General features: G+C 28.7%; 1 protein-coding gene across 1 annotated transcript; it reads left to right on the top strand.

The window, feature by feature from the left end:
• Positions 1 to 1,341: 1,341 nt before the first annotated feature.
• LOC135927063 (cytochrome c oxidase assembly protein COX11, mitochondrial-like) lies at positions 1,342 to 8,785 on the top strand. The gene is made up of 4 exons (XM_065462999.1): positions 1,342 to 1,548; positions 1,592 to 1,750; positions 1,793 to 1,960; positions 8,590 to 8,785. The coding sequence occupies exons 1-4, from the start codon at positions 1,342 to 1,344 to the stop codon at positions 8,725 to 8,727; spliced, it is 672 nt and encodes a 223-aa protein (XP_065319071.1). The 3' UTR covers positions 8,728 to 8,785.
• The last annotated feature ends 6,163 nt before the right edge of the window (positions 8,786 to 14,948 follow it).

Below are 14,948 nucleotides of genomic sequence, written 5' to 3'. Positions count from 1 at the left end.
AATCATATAATTTGCAAAATATAGATGGTTATCAAACAAGGTAAAATGCAGAATATTTTTAAACAAAGATTTGTCAAATTTTATAATAGACAATTAATTAAATAAGATACATACTGAATTAACTTCTTTACCTTTTCAATTGTTGCATCTATGTCTTTTGTAACATTAATATCAATATAAGGGTGATAATATATGCAATAATTTTTATCTGACAAATCATTTGCTTTTTTAAATTGTTGAACAGTTTCATTCTAAAATTGTATAAAATTGGCTATAATATATAAATCATACTTTATAAAAATAGTCATTGAATAATTTCATGATATATTCTTGATACCTGGTATGGTAACAAAAATAAAAATAGGAATATTTGTATTTTATACTTTAATATTGTGTGTATTAGAAGCATTCCAAATAATAATGACCATGTTGATAATATATAATGATATACACTTTTTTTTTTTAAAAAACATAAATTTTTGTAAAATTATATTTACTAATGAAGAATATGATATTGAATAAGAATAATACAAAAAAGAAAACCTAGTATTAAGATAAAAAAAATATATTTTTCAATCTTCCCAATAAAAGTATTGAGAGAAAATATTTTAAAATTCATAATTTGCGAAGAGCAAAATGAATTAGAAAAATCATATGTTGATAAATGACAGATTACTTATATCATCGTGTTATTTTCAAAAGTCCTATTTAAATTAAAAGCTGTTTTTAAAAATTACAATTAATCTAAGGAATTTTACCCAATATAAATCGATTCAAATTTTATTTTTTATTATTTGATAAAAAATAATTAACTATATTTAAATACTGCGGCATTAATGAAAGTTTTTAAACTATATTAGTTTTAATTATTTATCTTATACAAAAGCAAAAATTTGATTAGAATTTATTTATTTGAAGATATTAGCTAAAATAATTTACTGCAAGTCTAAAAAATTTGCTCATGGATTGTATTAAGGTTTGGACCTATTTTTGCTAAATCTTGGCTTTTTAAATTTTTATAAACCCTACTCTAATATTGTCTTCTCTAATGTTTTGTAACACGCTAGTTTTACCTATTTTCATCTAACTATATATTAAAAATTCGGGAAATTCTATTATGAGCCATTTAAACATATGTGGGCTAATTGCAAGTACTTTATACTAACAGTCCGAAGAACCTAGCTAAATGTCTGTAGCCTAATTTGAAAGAAATTTGGGAAGCCACATCCCACACCCATGAACTGCAGATATATTTATACTGGATGGTGGGGGGGGGGGGGAGGTAAATTAAATAAAACAGCTGATGCTGATTAGATTTATTTGAAAATTCATCTTTCCTATATGCTAAAAGTCGTAAAACATGTGGGTAATCTTTTGAGTATCAAGATTACGAATCGAATATATCTATATGATAAACTTTCTTATAAATCTCAAAAAGTTGCTCCAGATAACAAATCTATTAATTTTTTTTATTATACATTATCAATTGCTATAGGATTCTTAGGATTAAGTTATGCTGCTGTTCCCTTATACAAAAGATTCTGTCAAGTAAAATATGTGGTAAGTTTCGCTTGATTGCCTTATAAAATAGATAACAGGATTAGGAGGAAATGCTGCTTTATTGGATCTTAAAACTAATTTGGTGGATTCTATGAAAAAAATTAAAAATAGACCTATTCGTGTATGTTTCAATGCTGATACAAATTCATTAAATGATTGGAACTTTGAACCACTTCAAAAAAGCTTGGATGTTATTATTTGTTTTTTAAATTAATACTAATATGCATTATAGGTTATACCAGGAGAAACTGCATTAGCATTTTATTCTGCTGAAAATACTCATGAAACCCCTATTGTTGGAATTGCAACTTACACCATATTACCATATAGTGCTGCCCAATATTTTCACAAAATTCAATGTTTTTGTTTTGAAGAACAATTATTAAATCCACATGAAAAAGTGTGTTAGCTTTTAAAGTGAAAAAAATAAGTTATTTCTGAAAAATTATTAATAGTTTAATCTATTGATCTTTCTCTCCATTGTCCCTTTTATCAATATTCAAAGGTTACATTTTTCTCATTCAATTTTTTAAATTTTGCCACACTTTAAATTGCTTAAATTAATGAAAATTCTTTGCTTTTCTAACCACATTGAGTGACATAACAGTATTTTGCTCTTACTATAAATAAGGCCTAGTCTTATAAGTTTAAATTAAATTTACCAAATCAAATATTATATTACATATGAAATTTTATAATCATTTTCCTTTATTTTATGATATTGATAAATATCTTTAATATTTTAGTCCATAAATTTATGAAAACATAAATCTATTTAAGTTTTTTAATAAATGAATTGGCTAATAATATGTTAAATTACAGTGGCAAATCCAGGGACAAGATTATAACCACTCCCATTGGGAAAAGTGTGTTTTTTTACTTTTCAACTTTGAGTAAATATTAAGACAAGATTTTTGTAATTTGTTTAAAAAAATAAAAACTATTTTCTCAATTTTTTTTCAATAAATACATTTTATGTATGTTTGCTTCCTTCCCACAGTTTTTTTTACCCAATTAAATAATTACTATCCATTAACACAGTAAATTTTTACGGCATACTATATTTAATTTGTCTTTTAATACATTTCTACAGCTATTCAGACAATTTTTTACTCACCATTTTTATAAAAAAAAATTTACTACCCAACATTTTATATACATTTGTCAACTCATTAAAAAAAAAATTTTAAAAAACTTTTCACTTTCTGTATTAAAATTTTTTCCACAATTATTCAATCCATTACATCTTTTCTTTTTAAATTTCCCAAAAATTTTAGAATAAATAAACGACACATTTTTCCAACTCAAAACCAATGCATTTTAACATTCTCTATCACCTTGGATTTATAATTTTAACCCATCTAATGTTTGGCACACTCAAACCCTTTTTTGTTAACTGCACTGCCATTCACCTTAAACCAGGATGAATGAAGTTATGCACTCCGAATTACCTCAACCCCAAGGGTCAGCTTTTTACCCCTGGAAAGCGAAACGCGATTAGACCTGTACAACTGAATTAGCCCATATGTCAGATACCAATCGTTACAGTAGTTGGGGATCCTACAAAGTCGACAGTTCTACAGACTGCATAAAAAACGAGAACTTGTTGATATACGACGGTTTGAAAGGTTGACATCACAGATGTAGAGATGGAGGATTTATTAAGGGGCAACTGATTCATCTCTGATTATTGAGTTTTAATTGGAATTGACATGATAATACTTATTTGCGATTAGTCATTCCTTGGAAACAACAAGTGATATTGAATTCGATAATATCTCTCTCGTCACGAACCAGAAATTCTTGGGAAAAAAATGATTGATATTCTGAAATAATTTCCTTATGAATTTATTTTCTTCTCTTCCAAATAATCTCTGATGATATAGTGGCTAGTGCATAGCGAGTTTTTTTTTTAAAAAAAAGTCAAAGCAATTCGATTCTTTGTAACAGCCATTGTCTTTTAAACACACTGCCCAATAGTGCCTGTCAATCTTTTCAGTCTCAAACTACAAAAAAGGGGATAAAAAAATGACGATATTTCATATTTTTTAAAAAATTTTTTTATATGTTTTGTTTTTAAATTAAATAATAAAGTTATTTCGCGAATAATAATAATAATATTACAATAATCATTAATCGCCAATTAATGTAATATTAAAGGGAGTAATTAAATAAAAAGAATATTGAAAGAGAGAGAGAGAAAAAAAAATTATCTATTCAACTAATCGCAAAATAAATATAAAAGAATTTAGCATTTCTATACGTTGCCCGTCGTCCCAATTAAAACAGAATATTCGATTGAAGAATCAGTCGCCCCTCAATTAATCTTCCCATCTCCTCATCAAAAAATGTATCCTTTTCCCACCACCATATATATTTAATCAGGTACGTCTTCTAAACTGACATCTGGGGCTGTCGACCTCGACTCTATAGCATCACCTCCTACCGTAACGAGAGGTGTCTGATATACCGGCTAATTTGATCTTACAAGTTCTGACCGCGTTCTCCAGTCTTCTAGCGAGCGTTCTAGCCTCCCGTTGTTTCTTTGACCTACGGGGACATCGGTCCTATAAGTGATCCCGTGATTGATACAATTAGCAGGTTCTCACAGGTTTCAACCCTCTCCTACTGGGGTTAAATGGCTGTGCCTTGGGTTGAGGTAATTCGAGAAACATATCTTCATTCCTAGTTTAATATACACTAAATCGGATTATATTTAACATATACATCACATTTTATTTGACAGTTTTATAGTATCTCCCGAAAACCTATCCTTCATAAATATCTCATTTAATATTTATTTCTTTAAACTAAGGACACAATCCCGAGTTATATTTCTTTGCATTTTCCGTAAAATTTGCATCTTTCCAAAATTGGCAACCAACCAAATTTTATTTCTCTCCTCCTTGTGGTTATAATAACTCAAAAATATATCCTTTCTTCTCCCTCTTCACTCTTTATGCCTTTCTCTAAATTATTTAATTCTACCCCATTATGATATTACACCACTTTCTGTTGTATGACTTAAATTCTACATCAAACTCTTATTTCCCCCTTTGTTTTTGTTTTGTTTTGAATTTTCCACTTTTGATAACCTACTGATTCGCGGTGACATTATGCTTCGGATAATTTTTTCACCACCTTTTTCTAGTTTTTATTTTACAATACACATTTTTTTTAAAAATATCCATATAAGTACTTCCCTATTATATTCACACAACACTCATTTTTTTTATCATCTCCTTCATACTTTAGCCTTTTATTTTTGTTTTGGTATGGGATCTCACTGGCCGATCTTAATCTCCCTGGTTCCATCCTTTTTCGTAACTGATCTCGATTCCTAACTTCCTCTCCCTCATCCGCTTCACCCAACTCAATTTGAGTCCCACATTTTTCATCATTCTATTCTCACTTTCTAGTTCTTCCAAATATCCTATACCACGTTGTTTGTCTCCCACCTCAAACTCAGATGTTTTTCTTCCTCCACCTCTGTCCCCTTATTTGGCGCGTCTTAATAAATTTAACAAAAATGGAGTTCGACCCAATAAACTTCCCTCTGAGAACTATCCCTCACCCATTTCTGCCATTATTATAATAAGTGATAGCCACCCAAATTTCTCTTATCCCATACTTCGATTTCCGCAACCAATTCTTGACAATCGCCACCATTCTCTCTGCCTGCCCATTTGAACTGGGGTGTTACAATGGCGTCAAAATGTGGTGCCCCTATACAGAATTTTTTAAAACTCTCGCTAATAATGGCTGGACCTCCATCCGAAATTATTACCTTTCCTCGTATTTCAACATTTCAATCGCCTTTTCCTGCTGATCTTTTCAACACTACCCTTTCTTTAATAATTTATGTGGCGGCAGTAATAATTATTCACCATTACTAATCCTAAAATGACCTGCACATCAACTTTATTCTTTGGTCTCAACATACTGGTTTATCCCACCACATTATCACCTATGCCGCTTTTAATACACTCTTTTCCACATTCGCCCACACCTTTTCTCTGATTACTGTTCATTTTGTTCGGGATTCACCCCAGGCACCAACACATCGCCCATATAATAAAATACTCCTTTTAGTCCCCAAAAAACGGATTTCATTATCAGCGTTGAAAAATTCTTGGCGACACGCTAAGTTTAAATTGTAATCTACAAAATATACCGACGCAAACTGCTCAAATTTCGCCACCACCCTCTTAAACTAGTTAATATCGCTCTACGTTTATTTTTATTTAAACTCACTTCTTAGTAGCACTGGCAATTAACACTATGACTTTTTTTTTAGTTTAGGCATATATAATATAATATATTTGTCGTGATTGATGGAGTCAATCACGAGGAAGAAGACGAAAGCCAAAAATAAAAAATATATATTTGTTTTCTTGGTTTCGTCGACTCATTATGATTATATTTTTTTTTTCGTTTTTAGTAAAAATGTTATGGCCTTATTTGGCAATGTTTATTTTTTTGTTGTAAAAATTGAATTTATTTATAAAAAGATTTTTTTTAGGGCTTCCCTATAAAAAGGGAAGCCAAAAATCGGATTATTAAATAATTATTTTTTTAGTTTATAATTTTCATTTTTAGATTTTATTTTAAAAAATTATTTTTTAGAAATTATATTATAAAACTGAATAAAGTTTGAATAAAAATTGTTGTTTACTATTTCTGAAGAGGTATAAAAGGATTTTCTAAGTTATTCGAAATAAAAGCGGCACAACGCTAGTTGGTGCCGTGACCAGGATAACTATTAGCGTTGTGCCGCTTTTATTTCGAATAATTTAGAAAATCCTTTTATACCTCTTCAGAAATAGTAAACAACAATTTTTATTCAAACTTTATTCAGTTTTATAATATAATTTCTAAAATATAATTTTTTAAAATAAAATCGAAAAATGAAAATTATAAACTAAAAAAATAATTATTTAATGATTTCAATCCGATTTTTGGCTTCCCTTTTTTATGGGGAAGCCCTAAAAAAATCTTTTTATAAATAGATTCAATTTTTACAACAAAAAAATAAACATTGCCAAATAAGGCCATAACATTTTTACTATTATCGAAAAAAAAAATTTAATCATAATGAGTCGATGAAACCAAGAAAACAAATATATTTTTTTTATTTTTGGCTTTCGTCTTCTTCCTCGTGATTGACTCCATCAATCACGACACCTCCCCCCTTTATTTAACTTTGACGGATCCAACAACTGCTTGTACTCCTCCTTACCCACTCGCACTACCAACGTGTCTTGCGCCCCCTGGTTGATATCTTTCCAGCGTCTCTCGCCCCGATGGTACTGTACGACTACTTGAAGCGACTGGCGGCGGCTCCAATTCCTCTCTGTACGGTCTTATCATTACCTCAGATCGCTCTCTCGGACACCACCGGCAGATGTATCCCGCCTCTCCGCAGCCATAACATATAATTTATTCTCTTTCCTCGCTCACGGATTCCCTGGAACGTTCCATCGGTCTTCTTATCCCTTCGATTGCTCCCTGGTTTTCTTGCGCCAGAGCCCTCCACTCGCTGGCGAGCGGTTCCACGTCAGCGCTGATAATTGTGTTGCGCATCAAATGTGTCCCCAGGTCTACGTATCTCAAAAAAAATAACATTTATCTCCTTCCCTTTTTTTTTTTTCGGCTTTCGTCTTCTTCCTCGTGATTGACTCCATCAATCACGACAAGACCGATGGAACGTTCCAGGGAATCCGTGCGCGAGGAAAGAGATAGAATTATATGTTATGGCTGCGGAGAGGCGGGACACATCCGCCGGTGGTGTCCGAGAGAGCGATCTGAAGTGATGGTAAGACCGTACAGAGAGGAATTGGAGCCGCCGCCAGTCGCTTCAAGTAGTCGTGCAGTACCATCGGGGCGAAAGACGCGGGAAAGATATCAACCAGTGGCGCAAGACACGTTGGTAGTGCGAGTGGGTAAGGAGGAGTACAAGCAGTTGTTGGATCCGTCAAAGTTAAATAAAGGAGGGAGGTGTCGTGATTGATGGAGTCAATCACGAGGAAGAAGACGAAAGCCAAAAATAAAAAAAATAAATTTGTTTTCTTGGTTTCGTCGACTCATTATGATTATATTTTTTTTTTCGTTAATAGTAAAAATGTTATGGCCTTATTTGGCAATGTTTATTTTTTTGTTGTAAAAATTGAATCTATTTATAAAAAGATTTTTTTTAGGGCTTCCCTATAAAAAAGGGAACAAAAATCGGATTGAAATCATTAAATAATTATTTTTTTAGTTTATAATTTAGATTTTATTTTAAAAAATTATATTTTAGAAATTATATTATAAAACTGAATAAAGTTTGAATAAAAATTGTTGTTTACTATTTCTGAAGAGGTATAAAAGGATTTTCTAAGTTATTCGAAATAAAAGCGGCACAACGCTAATAATATTATTTATTTTGATGATCTTGTTGTCCTATATTTTGTAATGTTTTTTTTAACATGGAGAATGATTTTAAAATTATTGTTAAGGATAATAGTGGATACATTTTTGCAGAGTTGTTAAAAGATACTTTTTAAATGGATCTAGATATAGATACATCGTCTAAAATAATATCTAGATACAGATATTTTAATCAAAAATCTATCTAGATACAGATACCACATTTTTATATTTAGATACAGGATATAGATACTTGTATCTAGATCCTTTAACAACTATACATTTTTGAATAACTTTAAATTAGACAAACATTCTCAAGTTTTTGAAAGTTTATGGGATAAAAAATAAATAAACCAGTTTCTCAAATCGCAATCGCTTCCATATTTTTTTTTAGCACTCCCGAGCAAACGACGTAGTATCGTTTTTATAGTCGTAAAATATTTATAGATCTCTATTCAGTGTTAATCGTATTTCTTAGAGCAATTTCTCGCGATCATTTAAACTTCTCTTTTTTTTTCGAAGTCCTGGAATAATAATTAATCACGTGATATTATTCTAATCCTATATAATTCATATAGTATATACTATATTTAATACTTCCTCTCCTTTCGATGTATACAGGTCGATCTTCCCGTATTTTTCTACGTGCACCCAGACTACGTGCTCGATCCCACTCTGGAAAATGTCGATAACATCGTTTTATCCTATACTTTCTTTCAATCTAAAGACGATATCGACGATATACTTCAACAAAATTGAACCATTTTTATTTTAAAGAAAATATAAATAAATTATATATGAAACAAGAATGTAAAAAAATCGCTAATAAATGTATATTTTCTATTTTGATCGTCAGATTCAAAAGCAATGGCTCCGTCAGCTAGTTACACGCCATTTTGTGTTTCATGTAAATAATTTATGCTAAAATTTTATTGGAACTTTTTTTATAAATAATTGATTTTCATTTATGTATATAAATTCTTATATGGGTAACACAAATAACGTGTCACCCTCTTATTTATCCTCAACGAACGACGCTTTAGTGGCATTTTAGCGAATTAATCGTCAATAGGGACGAGTATTATAAATATGTCATTGCTGTACACACATTACGTCGCTTGAGTTTTGGACAGGCTTGTCAGAAATTTAAAATTATTTAGTTGTGTAATTTGAGACCACAGACCAAACAGAGACCGATTTATCGGCAACCCATCGAACCTGGAGTAATATGGGACTCAGAGGAGTTATGACCTCCTTTACCTGTTATTAACATTTTCTGCTAAATCGATTTTAACATTCCTGAATCCAAATTCGGGTTAACCCTGGTTTTAAAATATAAGATGTCTGACATTTTTATACGTTCATAGAAACATTGCATTCCTTGCTTAAAAAATTCTTAAATAAAATTTATATAATTCTTTATGCTACGTTAAAAAAAAATTTTTTTTAATAGTGTGAATAATAAATGTTTAAAATAATATGTTTTTGTGGACCCGGTTAATAGAAGCATAAATACCCAGTCTATAGAGCGCCTTTGGCGTGACCTCATATCAAAATATTTTTTATCTGGGAGGCCCCAGTTTATGGAAGATATATTTATTTAAAGAATAGAAAATATAAATCTATTGAATATCTTTATAAATGTTTTAGAAGATATTATTCAAGTATTTCCCTATTATAAATATATAGCAATATAAGTTTTGATATACATTTTTATATTTTAAATTTTAATATGTAATTATAAATTTATAAGTAATGATATAATGGACCATTGAAAAAAAAGCGTGAGTTAAAATTTTAAATTCATAAAGCGGAAAAGGTAATTAAATTACAAATCTGCACGGCATCTTTATAATCCATAAAGATTTTTTTATCCAATTTGCCCTTCCCTTTATATAAATCATATCCTGTCCATCTCATTTTTATTATATATGGCTCACTCACAAACCGTAATCTTACCAATATAAAATTACTTATTATTTTATTAGATAAAAGAGAAAGAAAACTTTTTAATAAAAAATTTCTTCTATTTTTTAAATATAATAATTAATTTAAAATATATAATAATTGCAATTATTTTGCTGAAAATTATTGAAAATATCATATGGACTCATGAAATTTTGATGCGCAGAAATTGATTAATGAAAGAGGAAGACCAAGTTCACAAAATTTTAGAAAGAAATCAATACTTGCAATTGGTACTTTTCTTAAATATAAGTGGTTTACTGGATGTGACTTTTTTAATTCTCTATTCCTAAGGAAATATACATTTGGAATGATAAAGGATTTTCGGATATGAATAATTTTTTGAAGGCAGTGAAACGTCACTAAATTATCCGCTCATTTGCAGTAGATGATTCAATTAAAAGCACTTGGCGGAATAGTTGAGAGTATGATAGATACGTTGCAAAGAATTTGAATCGAAATTTTACTCAAAAATAAAAAAGAATTGTTTATCTATAAATTTTAATTATTTTTGTATGGTTTGATTAATAAAAATGCAAAATGTTCTTCAATTACTTCTCTTCTAGTAGTAAACTTTACACTTCGTCGCTGCAATATAGAATGATAAAATCAACTTTACATTGCGAAAAAGAAATATTTGATTGTTTCAACATTTATATTTTCTTTCAGTGGTGGAGCCCTATTCTTTACTTATATCTTGCGGCTGCGACTGGGTGTTGTTCATAGCCCCATCTTGCTGGTATAAAAATATCGGTCCGGTCAAGCCACAGGTAGTTTCAATATGACAGAGGAGTGGCAGCCGTTTGCTTGTATCGTTCGGGGGGTAGGCATGGGAAGAGAGAGGAAATATATTTTGTTTGGAAAGTGGTGATTCTAGGCATGTTGTATTCAATTATTTTTTGTCGTGAAGATGATGCTAAAGGTAAATTTTATAAGGGGGAAAAACTATGAGCATCCTTTAAAAAGGGAACAAAAGTAACACATATTTATATTTAAATGGGAGATCTGCTGACCCATCTAGAACTCCAACCACAATGCCCCCAGCCTAGGGTACTAGAGTTGAATTTTAAAATAATTATTTAAAATCCTAAGTCGATAAGATTTTTTTTTTAAAACAAATAATGGATATTTTAAACTTCCTTATAAAACTATTGATATAGTACAATCTAAATAACCAAATTTTAAAAATCCCTGTCCATCTGGGCCTCTTTTTATTAACAAGGCCTGGTTAGAAAATAAAAATATTTACAAATTCTGGCCAAATCGGGCTGGTAAATGGGTACTTTTACAGATTTTTATATGGTTTATTTGATAAATGAATGCATATTATATACTTAAAGTAAAAGTTTTCCATTAAAATATTATCTAACATATTATGCACTATCATTATATCTTATATTAATATAAATAAAGAGAGAGAGATTGAAAAGATTAAAATAAAGCCTATGGTTCACGGTGAAAATAATTATTTTGAACTCACTTTTTTATGTTATCAAAAAAAGAAGGTTAAATACGTTTAAAACAAATGGTGTATCATATTTTATTATAGATTAAAATATTTAGTATTAGAAGTATGGGCATTCATATTATATTTGAATGATTAATATTTCTTAAATGTTTCTAATTTTAAACTCAATTATCTCAGAAGAAATGGTGTATATATTTGGGGGGGTGGGGGGGGGGATATATCACCATATAGTATTGGACTGAAATTCCCATAATTTTGGGTCTAATAAATTTTGCAGAACATTGTTTTTAAAAATTGGTGTCTAAAAGGCTTGCTATCCAAAAATAAGCTTCCCTAGAGTGAGTGAATGTTCTAAAGGTGCGCTAGATTCAAGTGAGACATTATATTTAATAAACAGTAATTTTAAATTTGTCAAACCATATAAAGATAATGAAGGAATGTAATATATATATATATATCATATTTTTAAAAGTATCTAATTACTTTTGTAGTTGCATTCCACAATATATAGTAAATACAAATTTTTTTGTAACCAGTTACTTTAACAACACTACTAACAATCAACCGTCAATTCTATAGGCTTTTATTGAAACCGAAATTTTGAAGTAAGATGGTTTTGGACACAATTATGATTTAAATCTATCAATTATTTTTGCCATTTCTACATTTAATTTTGTTCCTGTGAGTGTGTTGCATAATGTTATATTGTTTATTGAACATATCCAACTAAATGAAAATGTAGATTAATGTATTTTATATTTAATTTTAAATCACAAAAAAGAAACTAAGTAAGTTTACATATTTTTATCATTGGTTATTTTTCATTTTCAAATTGACATTCAAGACAGATACCAAATTTTGAAATCTTACCATTAGCGAATATCTAAATTCCAAGTATGGATCCTTACTTCATTATTTTTTAATTTTGACAATATTAAAGGTTTGTCAACAAGTATGTTACGCTTTTATTTACGCGTAACGGATCTCTAGAGTTACCATATTGTCCACTTCCCACACAATATTCTCGCAAATTATCACTGACATCAAATCGTAAAATCAAACCTAAATAATTGAAAGAATCATAAATCACCGATCTAAAATAGTCATGCCTGTAGTTATATTTATACATTAAAGTAGTACCAAATAGTATGATAAAACTGAATGGGGTTTAAGGTAGCCCTAAAAAATACCATCTAATTAAGTATGTATGAAGGATCATATGCGTTCTCTAGTTTTTTAATCTACTGTTTTTCGTCAGTATCTTTCCTCGGGGATTAAACAGACTATTCAAAACGGAACAATACTTTGAGGGCAAAGGTGTCGATACTTACTTCAATATTTATTTTCTTCCAATTTGAACCCTAATAACTTAACACTACTGTATGGCTCTTTAATATATAGAAAGAAACTCCCATCACTCACGTAAATGCTACTCCATGTAAAAAGATATATCATTTATTTATCTTCCCTAAACTCATAATAGTTATCATTCACAGCCATTCCCATTCATTTATTACTAGAACTAGTTTAATAGCCCATATCATATTTTTTTCGCACTTCAAATCCTGAGATTATATTTTCTTATCCTCTCAGCTTTACGTAAAATTTTATTCTAACTAATAAATCATCATCTATCTTCTTCATTCTCAATCGAAGTAATCGTTCCAAAATATTTCGTCTTCTTTTCTTTATAGCATTAGCAATGATATCCAATTTGCATAATCACACTTTTATAATTTATTATAAAATTCAATTTTTTCTAAGGCTATAAACAAATCATTTTTTTTCAAGCTTCTCTTTTAGCTATAGAAACTGTTGGTAGAGGAAATTAATCTATGGGCAATTTTTACAGTGACGGCTATTTTTTTTTTAAAAAAAATTTTTTAAAAAAAATCATAAATTATTATATATTGCGCTTTTAAGTTGTTAAATTTTTTACTTTAAAAAATTTTGGTTTTGGTTCTGATGTATAAAGTTCTGATTTATGATATCTATCATTGTTAGGTTTACAATTCTCAAAACCTAAATGTTTAATTTCCTTAGACCTAGTCATTATCTTTGTTTTTTTTCCTATGAATGTCTTTTGTCTTTATTTTTGTTAAAATTATTATGATATTATATCATAAAAAGTTTTTCATCAATTCAATTCTCCTATAAAACAAAATTAATATTATTGGGTTATAAAAAAAAATAATGTCAAAGTGTTATAAATATTTTTTTTTTATATTTCGATGTGCTATATAACTTATTTTAATTTTTCTTAAATAATAATAAAAAAAATTATAACATAACATTTATGTAGGATAATGGTTTATCATTGTGATATTTAAAGGAAATTCGTTAAAAGAAATGATACAAATTTATTGAACATTATTTACTAGGTGTAATAAGTTCATATTATAAGGGATTTGAAAGTGGAGCTTTTTATTAAATCTAAAAAAGGTCAAAAATAATTAAATTTTAAAAATTTTAATTCAATAAAAATAATAAATTATTATCAATTAATTTTTTTTTAAAATCAAAACCGCAAATTAAACAATGTGAATAAAAAATAACTTTATATAAAAAAATATTGAATGTAATCGATAATTTGTTATATATTTGCTATATAAAAGTGTGTTAAATTTTTATTTTATTATTATTATTTAAAATTTGTTCTAATATCTTTTTACATTTCAAATCAGTTAATTTTAAATATATTTTTGGATATAAAAATGCGATCAGTGGGTTGCTATCTCACACGTATCTTTAGATAATGACACAAAAACGACAGGTCTGACCCAGGGCGATGTTCAGAATCGCCGATTAGATGGGGAAATGGCCTAGCCGGGTAAACCCAGAAAAGTGCCACTAAATGACGGAAAAAAAAATATATAAAGAATCCTATCCCATGGATTTTTATCTCTAATCCTAAGGCTCGTCAAAATGGTTGGTTTCGGATTAATATCGGTTCTACATGGAATAGGAACAAAATAAAAAAAAATTGTTAGTAAAGTATACTTTTCTCAAAAATACATATTAGTATCGGGCAGGGACGAGAACCCGAACCCTCAATATTTCGCAGAACCGGACCCAAACTCTTTTTTAAAATTTAGGGTTCAAGTTTTTTTTTCTTCTTAATTTTAAAAAATTTATATTTTTTTAAATTTAAACTTTCATTTTATTTATTTTAAAATATATGTTAAAAATAATATAATTAATTATAAAAAACATTACGATTTTTATTTATAATATTCCTATTTAAAAAAAGAGTTCTTATTCAAAACAATTGTTTGTTTTTTATTCAAAAAAATATTAATTTAAAAAAAAAAACATTTTTGGGATCATTTTTTCATGTAATTATTTTTGTTATATTTAATAATTTTTTAAATTGCACTATAGTATTAAATATAATATATTATAATAATTATGATGATAATTATTTTCATGGCGATACTAATTAAAATAAATTTTTTTTAAAAACAATGATGTTTCTATTATTTTAACTAATTTTAATAATTCATTATTTTTCTGGTATCCGAACTCTTAACCTGAACCGGGTTCAAAG

The sequence above is a fragment of the Gordionus sp. m RMFG-2023 genome, chromosome 3 (genome assembly GCF_954871325.1).
Source record: "Gordionus sp. m RMFG-2023 chromosome 3, tfGorSpeb1-WG-v2, whole genome shotgun sequence".
Lineage (NCBI taxonomy): Eukaryota > Metazoa > Nematomorpha > Gordioida > Chordodea > Parachordodidae > Gordionus > Gordionus sp. m RMFG-2023.
The sequence above is the reverse complement of the archived record's forward strand: the minus strand, read 5'-3'. Positions and strand labels throughout refer to the sequence as shown.

What these genes read in the sequence shown, in the direction of transcription:
- LOC135927063 (XM_065462999.1), top strand. Translation starts at nt 1,342, where the DNA reads ATGCTAAAAGTCGTAAAACATGTGGGTAATCTTTTGAGTATCAAGATT. An exon ending in TATACAAAAGATTCTGTCAA is followed by an intron (nt 1,549 to 1,591) that starts GTAAAATATGTG and finishes CTTATAAAATAG; the next exon opens with ATAACAGGATTAGGAGGAAA. An exon ending in TATTAAATCCACATGAAAAA is followed by an intron (nt 1,961 to 8,589) that starts GTGTGTTAGCTT and finishes CGATGTATACAG; the next exon opens with GTCGATCTTCCCGTATTTTT.